Source organism: Lissotriton vulgaris, chromosome 10 (assembly GCF_964263255.1).
Source record: "Lissotriton vulgaris chromosome 10, aLisVul1.2, whole genome shotgun sequence".
Lineage (NCBI taxonomy): Eukaryota > Metazoa > Chordata > Amphibia > Caudata > Salamandridae > Lissotriton > Lissotriton vulgaris.
Genome location: NC_141698.1, coordinates 456,101,500 through 456,123,206, shown reverse-complemented (window position 1 = coordinate 456,123,206; position 21,707 = coordinate 456,101,500). Strand labels below are relative to the sequence as shown.

General features: G+C 47.9%; 1 protein-coding gene across 1 annotated transcript in view; it reads left to right on the top strand.

Moving 5' to 3' along the window:
• Positions 1-21,707, top strand: part of WDR90 (WD repeat domain 90) — a 1,374,469-nt gene that overhangs the window by 142,654 nt on the left and 1,210,108 nt on the right. The window contains exon 8 of the mRNA XM_086941318.1: positions 1,943-2,052. Coding sequence (XP_086797444.1) covers positions 1,943-2,052 — 110 coding nt within the window. The remainder of the gene's footprint in view (positions 1-1,942; positions 2,053-21,707) is intronic.

The window sequence follows — 21,707 nt, the reverse complement described above, 5'->3', positions numbered from 1 at the left end:
CTTATCCAAAAATATATGATTCCTTTGGGACTCCATTGCTGACATAAGTTGTTGCACTCCTTATGAGATACTTCTAGAAGGGACCTCTTCATTTAAAGACCTGGCAATAGTGAAAATTTCCCCTAGGAATTTCAAACAAAGATCTGAACCTTATTATCAAAAGAGGCCTTTCATTTGACCAAAACTCAGTCTGTAAAGACTCCCACATTTGGGCACCTATAAAAAATAAAAATAGATCTACCTTGAATTTAGTCCCATGAAAAGAAGGAAAAATGTTAAATATTTGGGCAGATGTCTAAAACTCTGTGTCTACATATGTAGTTTTGCTTTGAGACTTTAACTGTCTAAAGAAGCACAACAGGCACATACTTCCCTTTTTGCCCTTAACTAAGATATTGAGCTTGAAAAGTGAAGATTACAATTGCTACAAGAACAACAACTTTTGAAAAGTAGTTCAAAGGGAAATAAGGTGCTAGATACTTTTGGAAATAGGATTTCAAGCAACCCAACTGTTTGACAAAATGGACATAGTATCTACTTTCTGCAGCTTGAAGAATGATGCACCAGACTGAAAGAGGCTGGGTGAGATGTGGGTCACCTGCCCCAGCATTCTTCATGTCTAGGACATCCATTTGTCGAACAGATTAGCATTGAGGTAAAGAATCCTATCCTGACTAGTAAGTAACTTGTTTATCCTGTGTCCCTTTGCCTTTTGCTACAAAGAATGTGTCTTGAAAACTTGCTTGTTACCAACTGATTTCAACTGGATTAATTATTTTCCATTTGACGTTAGTTCACAACTGATGTTTTTCGTTTTTGTAAGAAAGCTTGCAAGAACCTTTCTTGAAACTGACGTCTGAGGAATCCCAGACCAAATTACAGTCTCTTAATATGCAAATTAGGACTATCTTCCTTAAAGTGTAAATATTGATTTTTGTATTTACACTCCAGCACAGTAAGTCATTTATTGTTTAGTTAATTAAAACTCACAACATAAAAACATAACCGACACGTTTAAAAACTACTTTAAAACCATCCTTCTTTCAATTTATACAGCAAATTATAAATGATATCAGAGTATACAGTCTTTTATCTTGAGCTTGCTGATAATACGATATAAGTGGGAGACCGCGCCCAATTCTCCGTTCTGATGTCAAGTTCGAGTTTTGAAAGTCAAATCCGATTTTAAGTGCCTATGCTTCAGGATGTAGACATGGACTGCGCAGTCTGGCCAACCAATAGCATGACCAGATTGAATGTGCTAATTAAAAGTGATCTAACGTTTGGGTTTACATAATCAATACTGTTTTGCTATTCACTGTTCACTTTGTGACTTGCGTTTAAGTCTCTCTTCAATTGTGTCAAAGAACTTTGTAAGTCGGCAGTTTAGCTGAGTTTTGACTGGGTTAAAGCGTAACTTTACTGCCTGTCTACAGGTCCTGGTGCTACTCAGTTTCAATATTGGGCAAAATAAAGTGCATCTTATGCCTTTTAGACTAGGGCAGATACAGATGACATGCACAAGGTCCTTGTTTCCTGTTCCACAAAGATGGCAAGGCTGCTCTCCTGGTGTGCTTTCCCAAGGCGGCAGGTGCGGGAGGATTGGTAAAATGCCAAAACGTGGCTTTTGGAATTTTTCTTTTATCTTCATTTTAACTCCTGTGTTTCAATAAATTTGAGGTTTGAGAACTTTAATCATTAAGCACTGTCCAGCAGTGATCCCTTTCAGCCAATGTTTCCTTGTCTTCTGTGATAGATGTCATTCTTGTTACAACCTTTTTAAAACTCTGGTGAGCTATAGGGGTTGCCCAAAGGTTGGCTCGTCCCAATCTTGGTAGGGAATCAAGCAAATACTCTGAGGCAGGTGATTTTTCACGACATTCAGAGAAGGGGGTGTTGTGATGGAAGACACTGATTTTGAGTTTTCTGTTCCCCATGGCAGATGGCCAGAGAAGGAAAAGTCCTGCTAGGGTCATGCCACGTTGTGTAAACATCAGCAAACCTGTTCAAGATCGTGTGTCTCTCATTCAGCAGATCACCACCCCAAAAACTGTGAGTATGATCAATAGTTTCAGAATATAAACTTTAAATGGAACAGTACTACCAAGACCTTTTTTCAAAAGACAATTTCATTTCCTCAACTGATGCTATTAAGTCCTGTTTGGTGCAGTATCAAAGCATTTCCGATTTAAGGAGTGCTCTTTCTTTCTGCTTTATGTACCAGTTCCTTCATTCCAGCTAGCAAATTATTTCAGCAGATTAGTGAGGGTCATCTGTTCATTCTTTCAGTCATTTTCTTAGTCATACCCACTTACTCGTACTGATTCACTCACTCCTGCAGGTATGGATACTCGCTTAGTCATACTCAGTCACACTTAATTTAGGTACACTCACTCTACAAATCATGTTACGCTCAGTAATCCTCTGTTTAGCATCGCTGTCAGTCTTTCTGTCACTTCTCTCTCTCACACACACACACACTTGCACACTTTTATTCTTTCTCTTTCCCTAGTCACACTTTTATTTACAAACATCACTTGTGTAGCAGTCACTGTCCATTCAAGTTTATTGCTATCAATATTGTCTATATGTGGGGTTAGCTGAAATTTGAATCATATACCTGTTTAGTAGATACTAAATAGTGAGAGTGTGTTTGAATACTGATTAGAGCATGTTTTTGCTAACAGCTTTTTGGTGCCATTCAAGGAACATTGCGTACACTCTTGTCTACATATCGCCAATGCAAAGCTACTTCTGCAAGCATACTATGTGTCTACATAGTTCTGCCTATTAAATCAATGCCCCATTGCTAGATATTTTGAACTCTGAGCAAACTTAACATCCCTATCCCGGGGATACAATTTGAAGAACCCCTAGTTTTATCAAACTAGACCTGTCCATATGAATAGTCTTATGTCTAGAGGGAGTACACAACTACCTGCCATTAGGAGTGGTTCCAAGGAATAGGGAACAGGAGGAAATAATTGCTATCTCACACAGTGTCCTTCCTTCTTAGCGCATTTGTCTTCAACTCTCACATTGCAGTGAGGATTACACTTTATGCTTTCTGTACTTAAAGTCTGCAGCTTTAGAAAAACAAGAAACATCTTTAAAATCCATGAGTCATAGAAAAAAACTACAGCCGTCAAGAAACCATTCACAAGTCCATAAAATCTATAACTCCTGGTTCCACTGCTACGTTAATTATTTCTTTGTGGCAAGGTAAAAGGTAAAATACATCAACTCTTATTTCTTGGCCCCCATGTTTGCTTCTTATCATTACCTCTTTGCTTCTACTTTTGTTTCTGTTCCTTAATTGGTAAATTTTCCTACAGTGTCATACAGGAGATCCAGGAGTGCCTGGATCACATGGAAATGTGGAATGGATTCTGTGGACTTGTAATTGTTTTTTTCAGTTTTATGTGACTGGTAGTTTCTTCTAACTGCATTTTCCTCACCTTGTGAATTTACCCAGCTTTCAGACTTAATCTAGAAACTTTTGTAGCAATTCCATTGTATGTAATTAGGTGTCATCATGTGGCTTTGCATCGGTTCCACCCCGCCCCTGATGTGTTGTTGGTGCACCCTTAAACAAGACTATGGCTATTGAGGACTCTGCCTCCTTCGCAATTAGGAGGTGGCAGAAACCCTTGACCCTACTCTCCCCATGCAGAAATCAAAAACCAATGAGCTAACTGAGGTCCTTAATCTACATCGGCCAAGAACTCTTGCTACCTTTTAATGATGCTCTCATGGATGTTCTGGCGGGAACTTGGCCTAAAGCAGGATCTTGCCCTCCAGTGAACAGACTATTGGTGAGATGCCATAGACATGCTCCTTGGTGGTACAAGCATCCTCTAGCCACCTCAACCTTAATTTGTTCCCAACCACTCCACCTGACAAGGAATCCAAATCAGCAGAAACATTTGCAAAACGAAGTCCTCCTGGGCAGATATGCACAACATATTGTCGGGCAGGGTGGCGGACATGTTATCGGCAGTCCCAGAAGAGATTAGACCAACCCTACAACGCATAACCTAAAATGGTTAAGCAGCAAAGAATACCATCTGCTAAGTCTGGGCATGATCAACTGTGCGTAGGGCAGTCGAAAACAGCATGGTTCTTCGGCACCATGCTGATTTCACTCCACTGACCTTTCATTGGACGTACAGCAGCCGTCCCTCATGGAAATGACCTTTTGAAGGCTCAAAATTGTTTGGAGCGAATGCTGGCGGAGTCTTAGAGAAACCTAAAGAGGGCAAGGCAATAGCCCACTCTCTAGGTGTAGCTCAGCCTGCTCTGCAGTTCCCACCAAAAGAAAGCCCCATTTGTGGCTTCAGTAGGGAATATGTGCACATGCCACGTCAATATGTGCCTTAGCACCAACAGGCTTCCCAGTTGTTTTGGGGTAGAGGCTGAGTAGCGGGCCGACAGTGTTCAGGCCACCAGGGGCGATGTACACACCCTACACCCCTTTTCTTGCAGCCGCCACAAAACTGCTTTAATTTGTCCTTGGTGCGCACGATCGCTAGGTAGAAGATAAAGGCACCTTTCACCTCCCTTGATAAAGGAGTATTACCTCATATTACTGGGTACCCTAGATCGTTGAATACGGGTACTCCCTACCCTTCCTGTCCTATCCTCCGGACACGCCACTCTCACTTCAGCACCTCCCAGAGGTTCACTTTTCTATACTCCAAGTAAATGTTTGGAATTTCTTGGCCAAGGGAGTTATAGAGAGGGTGCCAATATTAGAGAGCTGGACTATTTCAGTTATTTCCCGGTGCTGAAAAAGGACCAAGGCCATCACCCTATCCTCAATCTACACCCTCTGTACTTCTTCCTCCAGAAGGGCAAGTTTAAGATTCTCATTCTGGCCCAATTTCTGTCTGGCCTGGATCCCGGTGACTAGATGGTAGAGCTGGACTTGAAAGATGCATATTTTTACATTCCCGTCCTACAGTAGTGCAGACATTTCCTGCGGTTTCAAATAAGCCAGGAGCACTTTCAATTATTGGTGCTCCTCTATTCCTAACAAGCACACCTTGGGTGTCCACAAAGGTGAAGGTGGTGATTCCAGCCCACCTGCCGAGGTGGGAAATACAAGTCTTCCAACACCTCACTAATGACTACTGAAGGCAGCTCACCTCAAACAGTCGTAAACTACCTCCAGATGATGGCTGCCCTTTGACATCGTCGGACTTTCCTTCATTGTGCTGAAGTAACACCTGACTCCCTCACAAAGGCTCCCTTTCGTCAGAGCCATCCTGGATACGGTGTGCTTCTGAGCCATCACTCTCCCTCAATGAGTTCAGGACATCAGGGCTATGATCCTGATATTTCAGACCTCGAACTTGGTCTCAGTAAGAGCAGCTCTGAGGTTTCTGGATCTCTTGGCTTCCGGCATCCTGCTCGTGAACCACACTAGCCGGCACATGCAGGTTCTGAAGTGCGATCTGAAAGTTGGAGGAGACTGCGAAAGACCTGCATTGGTGGCGTGGCTGCTTAACCGCAATTGAACCGGGGGAAGCCCACAGCAACTTCAGAGCCGCCACCAACTTTCACCACCAACTCATCAGAAAAATGAGGAAAAAAGCGATTGAAGACAGAATCTCCACTCACGCACACAACAGCAAAGAACTCTTCAACATCATCAAGGAGTTTGCCCAACCCACCAGCGAGTCCACCAACATCCCTCCCTCACAAGACCTCTGCGACAAACTCCGCTCCATTTTCCACCACAAAATCAAGAGCATCTTCGACAACTTCGACGAAGACAACCAACGCACTGAACACAATGTAATCTGGAATGGGACCAGCTCCTACCTTTTATTCTGATAAAGGGGGCTGTACTAGCGACTAGGTCCCTCCAATGGGTGAAACCAGGAAGGGGGGGTGGTTACACCCCCTATCCTTTATCCGGTTTCGCGCCAGAGCTGGGGCTGGACTGCCCCAGCAACTAGTTTGAACCGGGGTATGAACAGGGACACCTTGTGTGCCCCAGGCATGTCTCATTCCTTTCAGCCCTGCCTATCTGGATACACAAAGTCCTGTCTGGGGTTGTGCTGGCACCTCCCCAGGCAGAAAACCCTTTGTCCAGGCCTTCCTTGCTGGAAGGACTCCCAGCAGCAGGAGGTCAGACTTGTGTCTGTGGCAGCAGCATCCATTTTGTGATTCTGAGGCTTCGGTTAACTTTAACCGGGGTTCTAGTTCTGTACATGTTGTGTCCCTCTAGAAGGGTGGAATGCTACCCCCGTCGCCAGAACTGGCGAGGGGGTAGTATTCCAAATTGTATGATACCTTACTCGACATGTTTTGATAATGCCAAACCAAAGTTAGCAATAACTGCGAGGATTATAATGCACTTAAGAGTATATGGTATGGCACTATCATGGAAACGGCTAAAGGACATGGTTCCGAAAGCTGCAGACAGGCTCCACTCATGCTAGAGCACCATCTCACATATTTCCAAGCACTCTACCTTCAGGATTGATAAGGGCTGCCATTGGAGTGACGTATAGGAATATATGTGTCCATTTTGGGTTAGATATAGAGGTACTATATCTACAGCAAAGGGTGATTACACCACCTTGCCCCAGTTGAGTCATCAGCTAGTTGTGTCAAATAGTAAGGCCAGGCCAGGGGTGGCACAATATGTGCTGCAGCCGCTGGTAGGCCTTGGATGCACCTATGCCCTGGGTACCTAGGGTACACTGTACAGGGGCTCACAAGGTGATCCATGTTCCAATTGGTATGTACCTAGAGTACATGGAGTCCATTTTAACAGAGAGAGCAGAGGGCCTGGGGTCCTGAATAGCAGGGTCCCAGGTCAACTAAGTCGAAAACCAGCTAAACAATAGGCAAAAAGTTGGGGGTAACCATAGTCAGATGTCCACCTTCCTACAACTCTGGTCTCTGCTTAAAGCTCGCCTTTACATCAGTGAGTTGGAGTTGCAAGCTATTCACTTTGCACTGAAGATGTTCTACCGACCATTAAGGGGGAACAGGTACAAATTCTAACACATGACAGCAATGTGGTTTTGCAACAAACACAGAGATGTGGGGTCATGGGTTCTGTGCCCAGAGGCCTTGCATCTCTGGAAGTGGCTGTAGGCTCAGGATAGCTCCCTAATTGCCTAGCACCTTGCAGAATCGTTTCACACCAAGGTGGACACACTTGCCTGAAGCTACCAAAGAATCACGAATGGCTGTTACCCTCAGTGGTGGCACAGGGCATCTTCCACCAGTGGAGAGAACCCTGGCTAAATCAATTTGCCATAACAGAGAATGTGCATTGTCAAAAACATTTGCGCGTTGGAGTTGTCAAGGAAGTCCTTCCTCTGAGATGTTTTCCACCAGCATTTGGGGTTGGGACACCTATATGCTCTTCCATCACTCCGTCTCCAGCCCAGAGTACTGAAAAAGATCAAGAGAGGTACTGGGCCCAAGTCCTTCTAGAGGCGAGTGTAGTATCCAAAACGTCTGGCCATGAGCACTTGTCCCCTGATCTGGTGGCTCCTTCGGGAGGATCTCCTGTCACAGCAGCAGGGCAGAGTTTTGTTCCTGAATCTGCACAATTTACAGCTCCATGTGTGGAGATTGAGCGGGGATAACTGATGAGTTTTGATCTCCTTTTCAAAGTGATTGGTGTCATTTTAATAGCCAGGCGTCCATTAACAAAATCTGTCTTCGCAGGACGCTGGGAGAACTTTGTTGCTTGGTGTTTCTCCTGAAACATTTAACATTTGATTGCATAGTCATGGGTTGTTCTTCTGTTTTGTTTGTCCCTAACCCAGCAAGACCTTGCTGTGGCAATAGTTAAAGGTGACGTTAGGCCCTTCCAGCCTTCCTTTTTGTCACCTGTTGTGATGCATTTTCTGAAGGGGCTCATCTGTATGTTCCTACAATATCTTTTGTGATGTCGCAGCGGGGCCTTAATTTGGTACTCACGTACCTCATCTGCACTCCCTTCGAATCCATACACAGTTGAATTCTTCCCCTCCTTGCTATCAACACAGCTTTTCTCACTATCAACACATTATTTCTCATCACCATAACCTCAGCCACGTGAGTGAATGACCTTCAGAAGTTGTCAGTGGTTTCACCTTCCAGTTCTGGACATTTGCCAGGTCTTCAAGTGAGCATCCGTCCACACGTTCAGGAGGAACTAGTGCCTAGATAGCTATGTCCAGCGGGAAGGCACTTTGGCTGATCAGTCCCGCAGGATTTCTTGGTGTGAGTCATTCCACAGACCCTCAACCAGAGGAGGTACTGCTTTGGTAGCCATTCCACTAGGTGATGAATCAGCTGTAAGAAGTCTCTGTTTGAAGAACACGTTACTTAGCTCTGTTACCGCCTTTTCTTGTCCATTAATAAGATGCCAAATGTAAGCATCTGCAGACTGCTCTATCCGGTTTCCATAGCTCCGTGTCCGACAGCACAGACAGATATCAGAAGGATTCTAACGTTTGTGCGTGAACGTGTCGTCATATGGAGCCCTGACTTTATACCAGGGAGACTGTTTCGACAGGGAGCCTCACAACGACAAGTGCATGGGAACTGATGAACCAGTCTGATGAGATCCAGTCTGATGAGAATTTGCAAGGTGAGGAATTTGTGGTTAGATGTTCTCTACCAAAAAGGCATTGTCGAGAGTAAGTAACTTAATCTTCAAAACTCTATTCAACAACAATGTGATTTTGTATGTCGTGGGAGGGCAGCAATGCCATTTTATTAACACTGCATTTTCTACCTCAAACAGTAAAGCATCATAAGTTGTGTAGATTATATTGCAAAATAAAAAGCGCATATATGTACGCATTCCTTATCATAAAAGGCTCCCCTCTTTAATTCCACACATCTTAGTGTTAAAAGAGGACCTCACAGCTCTGTATGGCGATCAACCCTCAATTTCCCTGCCGGCCTTTAATTTTATCGGTAACTCCTTGGCTCCCTCTCAATTCGTATTTGTTTTTCAAAACGTCCAGCTCTCTGTTGCATGAGGCCTCTCATCTTATTAAGTTGTTACTAATCCACCCAGATGCTGAAGCTTAACCCTTACTTTGTAGTATTGCTTACCCGCCAGCTACCAAGCTTATCCCTTGGCTGTACTGCGCTTAGAAACAAAGCTCAATGTGATGTGCCACATTCAAAGGCTAGCCTAACCTAAGCTGCATGTACTGCAGCTATTCCACTAACTGCAGCTGATGATTCCTCATCAGTGTGCCACTTAAGCAGATCATTTGTGCTCTGTGCTGCTGTATACTCTCCCATTTCCCTTGGCTCCCAATATCTCTGCTGATTTTAATCGCCGTCTGTATTTGCCATCCTACCCCAACTGTGCTTCTTTACCCTTCGCTCACTGATCAGCTCCTTTAGGTATTATTCAGCTTACTTGGGGTGCTTCTCACATCGCTGTGTAGTTCCTTCTGACCTCTCACTGCTTGTGCTGCACTCCTTCTGCCTGCCTCAGTGACTGACCTTCTTGCTCAAGTTGATGAACTACCTTCTGTTCTTCTTTGGTGGGTCTAGGTGGTCTGACTTTATAACATTGCTCACGGACCCTGCTTGCACGTAATTGTCACTGCGCTCTTCGCCCCACACACCTCAGTGTGCCCTTGTGATAAGGTTACAAAGGCCACTGGAAGAGAGGCATGTGCCATCATACATACTGCATGTTGCAAGACTTCAGTGGTTGTTTTTCTATATACTGAAACTGAAGCTATCTGAAGCAGAAATGTCTGCATCAAGTAAGACTGCTTTACAAGCCGCTGCTGCATAATCACGTTTTGACGTGGAGGCCATGTTAGGCGAGCACACACACACCCTTTCACAAGCCAATACGAGTACAGCAAGCACTCTTTCTTTGGAAGAACTCTAATAATATCAAAACAAATGGTCAACTCCTGGCTCCCAATATGTGGACGGAGCCAAAGCGCCTCTCCTGGTAATTCTCATATAATTGTCTGGTGGCAGCTGCTCTGTCAAGCCAGACCATAAAAGTTCCAGAAGCGTTTGTTTGGAAACTTGATCGTTACTTTCTGAAGTATGGGATTACCACAATCACCTGTATTTAATGTCCATTTTAACCATGATTTTATTGGCCTAAAATAGTCACTTAAATTGTGTTTATTTTTAGATAAGTAATGCATTACTCAAACATGCTGCGTGTGCCTAAATATCATTAGTTATGTATGGAACTACTGAATTCGACCAAGGTAGATGTGATATCTCTAAATATATTTATCAGCTTTATAAACACAGTTAATATTTTAAGTAGCATACTAACCTTGCTCAGAACGTTTTGGTAATGGTACTTGGATTTGAACCTAACTGCCCTCATAAGCTTAGAGCAATAATGACATCACAAGTCAGCTTGCCTGTAGAACACCAATTATACTACCACTTACTTGCTGTTTGATTGTTGCTATAGTCGCCTTCTTTCAATAGAAAACATGCAGGTCTGTACCTTAGTCTTTTTCTTTTTTTGTTGCGTTGACCAGTGTTGAGATTTCCTATTAATGACTGAAAACAACATACATCTGCACTTTCAATTTTCCATTTTCATGATCATATAATATGGATGTAAAAATACAGTTGTGTGCTCTTTTTCGACAATTAATGTGACTTTACAGTGTTGCGTTTCCACACACTGAAACTCGGGAAAACAAATTAAGGTAAAGACATGCAAGCTTTTCAATTAAATTAGGCGACAGAGCAACAATAAGATATCAAGTAACTGGATGTATGATTATTGCGGCAGTCGTGGGCGGCGTAATTTTTTACTGAACTCCTATAGCAGAATGAAGGTACTGGCTCAGTCTGGTTAATACTGGCAGTAGCATAGCAAGGGTGCCATGTGGACTGGTGCAAGTAAGGAAAACGACCCCTTTGACTGCAGTTGGGATTGTAAAATACAGCAGTTGAAGCGTTTAATGGGCCCCTCAAGGCTTTGGACCCTGGTACCACTGCACCCTGCTTCCCCAGTGGTAACTTCCTTCCTGAATACTGGAGCACCCACAATTGAAGCAGCTGTGCTCACACGAAATTAAGAGCAGCTGTCTCAAAGCTCTTCCCTAGGCTACATGACACATGCTCTTCGGCACTCCTCAAGCAAGTTGAACTGAATCTCCGGACAAAGATCTGCCAGACTCCTTCCCCAGCCTGGTACCTCAGTGTCAAACAGTGGCACCCATATTCAGGGGATAGTCACCCACTTCTTCCTTATCACCACTGGTCTGCCTCACCCCCGGCCCATGACACGAATGGTGCTCTGCTTACCCCACCATTGGCCACAGCAATAAGCCCCAAAGGAAAACAAATCCATCTCTTCTAAACCTTGACACGCCCCCAACTGTGATGTCACTGTCCTGCCTACTGCCTTCGGGCCGAGAATGACTGTCCAGTAGACAAGCATGATTTCCCTGGCTCTACACCCTCAATCCCAAGAAAAACAGTCTAGACTGCTTTATCACCGAGCACCTAGTAGTGTTTTGTGTTTAGATGCTCAAAGGTCATTCTCCCCCAAGATGGTGGGACAGCACTCCTTGTGCCCTTTTGAAACATAAGATAGGCACATAATAGCAAGCTATACATATGTAACTTATTAGGGAATTTTTAAAAACCATGACTTATGTCATATCTGTTACAACACACACAAACTAAAGACATCCTAACATCCCATGTCCACTCCCCCACTCTCCCCCCAATTGTACCAGATACCTGGCGCCGACAACATCATGCAGGAAGAGGGCAGAGCCAAGGGCTTGTGCTTTATTTATGAAGGCTCCCAGTTGTAATGGTTAACAGGTGTGTATTATTGTCCCCAGGTGATACCTATTTGTGAGAAAGTGGCTCTATATATACTGGACCAGAATAAGGTACAGTGTGTATAGAGTCCACAAACCCCAGAGGTATGACAGAGGTTAAAGCCTGGTGTGACCTTACTCTCTAAAGTTGTAGCTTGGTCCAGCAGTAAGGCAGTTCCAGAGGACAGTGTAAAGCATTTGTTGTACACACTGAGTCAGCAAAAGGTTTCACAAACTCAAAGACTGAACTCCATGCCAATTGTTTTTTTATTTTTATTTTTTAAACCTTTATTAGTTGCGGTCAACAGAGACACATGACAGTCACAGCATCAACAATCCATTACAGCATGATACTTATGGTGCAAACATCAGAGAGGCATCAACGTTACATGGACTGGTGCATCACATTTAGGCAGGTCATCAATACATTCTCCAGTGATCTACGGTATAAGGATATCCGAGTTATGGCACTCCTCCTACACAGCCATGGTCATAAGGGGGATGGGGGGCCTTCAGTACTCTTGTGTACAGGTGTAGTGCCATTCAAGGAGGAGAGGTGCAGCGAAACCACCCGACTCCCGGCAGTCCCAGTTCTTACCAGTCAGCCAGTATCATCCCTGTGTATAGAGACGTGTAACATGTGTATCAAGGAAAGGTGGCCTCACCCGACACCCCAGTAAACGTTCGGTGTATAGGCAATAGGGGTGTAATGTGTCATAACACGGTGCACAGTATTCAACCACGCAAACGCCATCTCTACCGATGCGCAGTCACAGGATCCAATGTGTATGTCTACCCCCTGCTGACCCGCTGTAGCAGGATATCTGGAGGATTAGAAAGGTGTGTTCTGTGAATAGCAGCACACGACTTGCAAGTATCCCAGCATTCCCAGCACCACGCCAACGCTAAGCCTACCACCCCTGTCCAAGCAGGGGGGGCGAGTTCCCACCCGTCGTGCGATATGTAGTATGGTGAGTGTATTACACAACATCCACTCGCTCAGGGGCCAGCCACCAGACCTTCATCCCCAGGGGAGTCACTGTGAGTCGTCTGGGACATCCAATAAACCTGTAAAGGGGACCAAAAATCACTGGGTCTACATCGGGCGGGAAGTAATTCCGCATATACGCCATGCTGGTCCTGGCAGTACGTGAGGTCGTCCAGCCATTCCTTAAACTTTGGTGCCCTGCCTCTCCCCCATCTGCAAGCGATCCTCCTTTTAGCCAGCAGCAGCGCGATATTTACAAACCTACGGTCCGCTTTGGGTACGTCCTTGGTATACCCCAATAACATCACCACCGGATCCAGAGGAAGAGGGCCAGCAATCATGACTTGGAGCGCAGCATGGACCTGCGCCCAGTATGCTTGTACCGCTCCACACTCCCAGGCCAAATGAAGGAAACCTGCGCCTTCCACACGACATCGTGCGCACCTGTCGTCCTCTGAGAGGTGAAATCGTAGCTTCCGAACTGGAGTGTAATAATATCTCTGTACAAACTTGTAATGAATGATTTTCAATCGGCAGCTGGATGATATGTTAGCCGTGACCGAGCAGCAATATTTCCACTGCTCGTCGGTGATTTCATCATTTAGTTCAGAGCTCCAGTCAGCCCGCGCTTTAGACAGAGCCGGTGGACGCTGCTCACGGATAGCAGCATACAGTTTTGACACCAAGTGTCTGCCATCCGACACCAGCAGCACATGCAAAGGCAGCACTGTCCCCGGTTCCTCTGGGAAGCTAGGGAGTATGTCCCGCATACCCTGCCGAAGTCTAATATAATAAAACACCTCCATCGGTGTCGGGGGACCAGTCCGAAATATCTGATCTTTGGTGCGGAACAACCCATCCTGGAACAGGGCACCCCATGTGGTAAGGTGAACGCGGTTGCACATGGACCGAAACCCATTTTCCAGTAGTAGTGACAGCTTCGGGTGGTACGCAAGGGGCATCGCCGGTGAATAGAGCATAGGCGCTTCAAGCAGTTTAGTCACTCTCCTCCAAGAGTCAATAGTACAAGTCACAGTGGTAGCAGGCGTCTCGACATCTCCAATCTGTCCCATAAGCATGCCCTTGAGCGGGAGTGGATGTACTATCCAATCCTCGGCAGCAACTTGCGGCATGAAGGGGGTGGGGTTAACCCAGTGATAGGCGTGTTGCGCCTGAGCACTGAGGTAATACACTTCTAGATCAGGTACATCGAAGCCGCCCCTGTCATATGGCTGTGTCAGGACAGCCCAGCGAAGGCGCAGTTGTTTTCCGCCCCAAAACAGGCGAAGCAGCTCAGTTCGAAGCCTCTTAAAAAAATAGGGTCCCGGGTGGTAGGGAATGTTCTGGAATAGGTATAGGAAACGCGGAAGGATGACCATTTTTATCAGGGAAGCCCTGCCTGCCATCGAGAGCGGGAGGGCCAACCAGCGGGTCACATTGTCAGTCAATTGCGAGATAGCCACTCCATAATTCAGCCGGATTGTGTCCTCTTTATTGAGCGATATCTCAATGCCCAAGTATCTCAGGTCTGAGTTACACCACTCTAAGGGGTAGTCTAACGGAAATTGGGCAACTGAGGCCGTAAGGGGGAAGAACTGCGATTTCTGCCAGTTAATGTGCACTCCAGATATGCCGCCAAACACGATGAATTCTCTCAGGAGTGGATTAAGGTGTTGTTGTGGGTGCCGCACATACAGCGTGACGTCATCTGCATAAAGGGAGATCCCAATCTGCCGCTGATTACAGTTAAAGGCGCTGTCCTTATGCAATTGCCGGATCCTGCACGCCAATGGTTCAATCGCCAAGGCAAAAAGCAGGGGCGACAGTGGGCAGCCCTGTCTGGTCCCTCTCGTGATCGGCATTTGGGCAGAGAGCACCCCATTAATGATGATCCTGGCGACTGGAGAAGTATAGAGTAGTTTCACCCAAGCAATGAATATCCGAGGGAATCCCATCCTGTCTAAGATAGCCATTAGATAGCCCCATTCCACTGAGTCGAACGCTTTGGTGGCGTCCAGAAACACAGCAGCGACCGGCAGCTCAGGCGCTATGGTGGGTATGAGGGAGAACAATGTACGAAGATTATGCGATGTGGCTCGCCCCGGGACGAATCCAGATTGGTCTGGGAGCACCAGGGTATTCATGAGCAGAGACAGCCTGGTCGCCAGGACTTTAGCAAGTATTTTTGCGTCGCAATTTAGCAGCGAGAGGGGTCTATAGGTGTCGGGATCAACCGGGTCTTTCCCTGGTTTCAGAAGGGATGTTATCGCCACCTCCCTCATTGAGCCCGACAGTATCCCCACCTCAAGCGACTCTTCAAAGACTTCCTTCAGCACCGGTGCCATGATGTCTTTGTAGCACTTATAGAATTCGGCCGGAAGGCCGTCTAGCCCTGCAGCCTTGCCATTGCTGAGGGACATGATCGCTTCTCTGATCTCATCTAGTTCGAAAGGGCATCCCAGGAATGCCCTGTCACCGTCGCTCAGCCAGCACAGCGCTATGTCATCTAGAAAGTTCCCGAACTCCACATCGCCCTCCTGCTGTGTGGAATACAGCCGTTTGTAGTGCTGCAGGAAGGTGTCCTGGATTCTTAGTATCCTGATAGGTCCCGCCTTCGCCATCAGCGATCTCCAATGTGTGGGTGGCATGGCGCTGGTGTCTCGTGAGCGCCGCGGGTACCTTTCCCGGACGATCCCCCTAGCAATAGCGCCTAGCCGTCCAGTACTTGCCTCGGAACTTCACCTCTCTGGCCGCTTCCTCCTCAAAGGACGAGAGTTTGGCCCTGAATTCCTCCGCCAGGTCAGGGCCAGGATTTCTGACCATCTCTGCCTCTAGCGCTTTAAGCTCTAATTCAAGTTTAGACAACGTGCGCACTATGTCCCTGAGTATACCACAGCTCTTGGAAATCGTGACGCCCCTTACAGTTACTTTAAAGGCTTCCCAAATCGTTTCCACCTTATCGACCGACCCCTTATTCCTAGGGAAAAACGCTTCTATCTCCTCACCGAGTTCATGTTTAAAGTTAGGGTCAAGCAGGGCAGAGGGGAAGAGCCGCCACGGCGGACGTGCTCTGGCATATCCAGGCAGCTCCAATACAGCCAGTGTAGGGCAGTGGTCTGAGTAAGTACGAGGTAGATGTTTCACCTGGACGACGCCCCCAGCCAGACCTCGCGAGATAAAGCAGTAGTCAATCCTCGCCCATGAGCGTGCGTGCGCCGTGAAATGCGTGCCCTCCCTAGTCGTTGGGTGTGTGTGCCTCCAGCTATCTAATAGGCCTGCCTCCTGCAGTATACCGTGTAAAGTGTCCCGAGCTTTCGTGTTGTATTGTCCACTACCATCTGATCTATCTACCCCAGGAATCAGTGACAGGTTGAAGTCCCCCCCCCCCAGACAATGTGTGTAGCTTCGATCTCCAATACATGACCCCACAATGTTAGAAAGAACCCAGGAGTGTCAATATTGGGTGCGTAACAGTTTACAAGCATAATCACATCAGTGCCCAACCTGCCCCAAAGGATCACATACCTCCCCTCAGTGTCCACCCTCGCACCCAACCTCTGGAAAGGCAGCACTTTGTTAATCAGAATAACCGTACCCCTTGAGTAGGTAGAATAGGAGGAAAACTCCCTCACAATCGCCCATCTACTTGCAAACTTAGGGGCGCTACGTGGGTTTAGGTGGGTTTCCTGAAGCATCGCTATCTGCACATGATGCCTATCCAAATATGCAAGTACATTTCTACATTTCCTGGGGTCATTAAGGCCTCGGACATTCCAGGACATTATGGAGAAGTTACTCAAGGCGGTATCACCCATGCTCATCATCGCATCCCTGAAAAAAGCCCATGGCCAGTGTCCCAGTCCTCATTCGGATCGCACCATTCACAAGACTCACTACTGTTCGGAACAGTCGCATCAGCCATCCATCAATGCGTACATACAATTTGACACCGATCTCTGCCGTAATGTCACGAACATCTCCCGCAAACTGCCTCTAGGCTCAACAACGCAGACCCCAACAGTCATACACCCATCCACCCCCCACGTGCAGCAACTCAATCCCCTCGCACCAAGTCCTCCCCCCTCCCACTGAAGCAACCCAAACTTGCCAGTACTGTACTCCCTCCCCCCAACCCGAACCCCGTACTCAAGAACCATAGAAGAACTGTGTGGGGAATCCCCTTCTGGGGGCATCAGAGGTACACACCAATACACCCCGACCATCCCCTCCCGCCCCGCACAGACCATACGGGAACAGTCAGAGAAGGGGCGGTGGCGCCTGGTATACATTACCCCTGCAGGTCAGAGCCTGTCCATCCCACCAACGTCTCTCGCAGCTCCCTCCCCAGCCGGAGAAGATGCCAGTCAAGTCAAGCGAGCTGCCCCTGCATCTGCTGTTGCCCAGCTCCCCTCTAATATCGTCACCATCCTGGACATTCCAATAACAGCCTCAACCCCGGAGTACATTGTTCATCCTTTCTGCACAGCGCCTGTTGGGACGCGCTCACCTTTGCCTGCTGACTGCGAGGAGGACTTTTAGCCAGCAACTCGCCGCACCCGGTTCGCGGGTGCCGCTTCGTGGACAAGTGAGGAGGAGCGGGAGGTTAACACCATCTGAGGGCTGCAGGGCTGCGAGCGTTTCAGGGACTCCAAATCCCAGGAGTCCCTGAGTGACCGTTGACCACTCCCGGTCCGCTCTCCCTGCCGGCCCGCCCACCGCCCACCTGAGGGTTGTTAAAGCCCCACCAGTGGATTGACTCTTGGGAAACCTTTCTGCACAGCGCCTGTTGGGACGCGCTCACCTTTGCCTGCTGACTGCGAGGAGGACTTTTAGCCAGCAACTCGCCGCACCCGCTTCGCGGGTGCCGCTTTGTGGACAAGTGAGGAGGAGCGGGAGGTTAACACCATCTGAGGGCTGCAGGGCTGCGAGCGTTTCAGGGACTCCAAATCCCAGGAGTCCCTGAGTGACCGTTGACCACTCCCGGTCCGCTCTCCCTGCCGGCCCGCCCACCGCCCTCAGCCCCTGCTATATCTGGGGCCACTCCTCCCGCAGCGCGGGACGCAGCACGGAGCAAAGACCGGGCTAAGAGCGGGCCGTTTGAGGCCGTTCGAGGTCTGAGCGGTCTGGTCTGGGCCCCCTCTCTTACACTTTTGCCTCGCACTCTGTGTTTGCCTATCTTTGTTGTCCAGGTTGCTAGCCACAGTAAGTCCACATGTGTACCCGCGTTACACGCAACAGGGCGGCCAAGGGAGGGTTGGCCCACAACGGGCCTATGGACGACTTTATTACGCGGACAACCAAGGCGATAGACCATGAAATTGACAAACTCCAAACTAGAGTGTCCCTTGACCTGGAAGCGGCCAGGAAGCTGTCACTCGAATTTGCCTCCCATAAGAAATCCTCTCTTGGACACATAGCTACTGCTATTTCCCCTAATCGCATTTGCATGCGGGAGGGTGCTATAGCGGTGGTCGATGTCCACGATATGCCTGTTCTGCCCACTCCCTCTCCACTTCTAGGTCTACCTGCTCCGCCTGATGGCCCGCTTACTGTTGAGGATAGTCCTCTTGTTCCCCCCATTTCTTCCCCACAATCACTTGATATATCTCTGGCCTCCACCTCATATGGCGGTCTCGACAACATTCCGGTGAATTCCAATAAGAGAAAACGTTCTCCTAGTCCAACTTCCCCCCGGAAAAAACTGCCAATGCAGGGTTCCAACCTGCTCACCAGTGATAACACAATAGCTGATGTCAGTCCGGCTATGCCCTTCCTCTCTCCATTGGTTCCTTGTGGTGAAAATATCGTGGGGCAAGTCACTTTAGATCCTGGAGGCACTCCACAACCTGAGAGATCAGACACGGGTTGGACAAATCAAGAAGGGAGGGAGAGGGAATTTATAGGAGTGGTTTGGGAGTCTCTAAAAAATCTCCTATCTCCCCTGGATTTAAGGCTTTCTCGTATAGAGAACAATCTCCTTGAGATGGAGAAAAGTATTATCGCCTTGGCCACTCTTGGCCTGAGAGGCCTTGAACGCCAGGGTTTGATTGATAGTAATATGGTTACACAGGTCCCTACCCCACCCCCTACAGTCATACCTGGTTTGCCCCCTAATCCCACTCTGCCCTGTCCTACCCACCCTATTCCTAAACCCCGCACCAGGAGTCTCATTACTGCAAACTTGCCCCCCGAGGCCAGGGCTAACACCTTAAATGCTCCAGCAACACAATCTCATATTGGCAATACACTAGCTGCATCGAGAGCCCAGAACTCAACTAGCACTAGTTCCCGCGCTGCCCAGGCCCCCCGGAACAACACTACACCAGCCACACCGAGAGTTCAGAACCCAGCTAGCTCTAGTTCCCGTCCCGTCCAGGCCCCCCGGAATAAACCCCCTACTCATTCTGCTAGGGGTCCTCATACCAGGAGCAACTTTCGAGGAGGTTACATCGACCTTCCTCCTGAAGCAAATGATTATATGGTGGTTTTGACGGGTGTCCCGGAATTGGTGAATGGCCAATACGAAGACCAGCATTCCCTACGCAATAAAGTTATGCACTGGCTTAACACTTATAGACCTATCCCCAATGGTAGGAGGAGTAGAGTCTTAACGACACGAAGAGTTCCATGGGTGGGCACCACGAGGAAATCGACCCCCGGTGACTGTATAGTCGTAACTTTTGATGACGTGTATACGGCCAGACACATCTGGTCTCTTGGGAACCAAGATTGGGGTTCCTCTATTGCCCCGAGGCCTTTGTCATTCTTCTATCCCCCCCATGCTGTATGTTCGCAGGGGGGTTTTTGGCCCACAGTCCCCCAACAGCCTAGTTGGGGATTCCTTCCCACTCCGTCTAACCCAAACAGCGGTTGGCCTGGAAATGTAACCTCAGATAGGTTTGGCAGCCTGGAGGATGTCGATTGACTCCTAACGCCCCCAGCAACAACACTACCAAGTAATCCCAATGGTTTTGTATTGGAGACGGGGAGTTCATCCTTGGCGGCTACCGTGGGTGTGATCAGTACTTCCCCTCCTACCCAGTCCCCAATCCAGGCCCCCTATACACAGGATTTGGTGCACCTTTCCTCAGCTGTATGTCCTCCCAATACTCCCCTAGCCTTAAATCTGATTGCCCCTGATGTCTCGTCACCTACAGCTTCTCTCCAATCCTCCAGGGTCGATGTTATCCATGTCATCTCTCCAGTTTCTGAGCCACAGTCTGGTAAGACCTTGACAGGTGTTCCCCAGCTTAAAATCTTAAGCTGGAATGTGGCAGGGCTTGCTCGGAATTTTGATAAACCCGATTGGATTTCCTTTATGGAGCCTTTTGAGATCTGCCTTTTACAAGAAACTTGGTGCCTGGAGCCCGTGCACAGGGTCGGCTTTACCACCTACTCTGTGCCGGCCACCAGGTCCAAAGGCAGTAAAGGTCGTCCTTCTGGTGGCCTTCTCATCTGGGTTAGTGTATCGCTGGGGCTCACAGTAAAACAAATAAATTCACCATCCCCAGATCTTTTGAGACTCACCATTCAATGCCCGGGGGGCAAGACCCTAGAGCTTCTCAACCTGTACTTAAGGGGGGCCAGGGCAGGGAACTCGAGCCCTTTGTCTTTAACTGGAGTTGAAGAGGAGCTAACTGGCTGCAACATTGACTCCTTCATTATTCTGGCCGGGGATTTCAATTGTTGTTTCGAGCCTCTGGCCAGTGATGACATTTTGGACACATGGGAGGACGATGCCAAGAGAGGCATTCCCTTGCTTGCTCTCGACCCCATCAGGAAATGGACACAGAATGCTATTGATATTAACGCACTTTGCCTGGAATATGCCCTCAGAGCCACTAATGGCCGTTGCAAGTCAGATACTGGGGGTGCACACACATTTAACAGGATTGGACACACCTCCAGAATCGACTACGTGCTGCTAAACTATAACCTGTGGGAATATGTCCTTGATATGGTTGTCCAACAATCCACGGATAGTGACCACAACCCCTTGATCCTCTCGCTTGCTCTCCCGTGGGATCTAGGGGCCACAGTATCATCCCGGCCAACTTGGAAATCATCCCACGAAGTTGTTCCATCTAACTGCGGGAGGCGACTGAAGTGGGCTAAGGTTGCTTCTGATGTCACAAGAATGGCCCAAGTTCAGTCCATAATGATGGAAGCCAAATGTATCGCAGGCACGCTGGACTCTGACTCTCCTATCCTCGTGCCATTTGTGGAGACTATTGTATCTCTTAGCAATCTTTTTCTGGTTCCTGTGGGGAGGGGGGGGTCTAAGTGGAGAAACGAGACTAGGGGTAGAGATCAATGGTACACCCACGCTTGCCGCCAAGCAAAAAGTGAACTAATCGTGGCGGTTAGTGCCAAAGACCCGGCTTTGATTTCACTAGCTAGGAAAAACTACAAGAAGACTCAAGCTGCGGCAAAGGTCACTCACGAAACTAACTTCTGGAGCGATTTAATGGAGGCTGGCTCTAGAAAGGACTCAAGGGCTTTCTGGGCTTTGATTAGAGGTAGGGACAGGCCTGTTGACTCCCTGCTTACATGTAATATCACAGGGGAGGTTTGGTTGGCCCACTTTTCCAAACTCTACTCTAACTCCCTGGGGGTATTGGGCCCAAGTAGGATTACTAGTCATATAGTGTCAGCTGATAGCTCTCATCCTGGCCCCACTTTTTCATCTAGGGAGGTGGAGTTAGCAATCAGGTGCATCGTCCCCAACAAGGCGGTAGGCCCAGATGGAGTCCCCGGTGACTTGCTTCGTAGCAATGTCGAGGTTTGGAGCCTATACATTGCTAAACTCCTGAACGAGGCAATGGTGGGTGGCGGTTTCCCGGATTCTTGGAGGGGTGCGGAAGTCGTCCCCATTTTCAAAAAGGGCTGCAGGGACGATCCGGCCAACTACC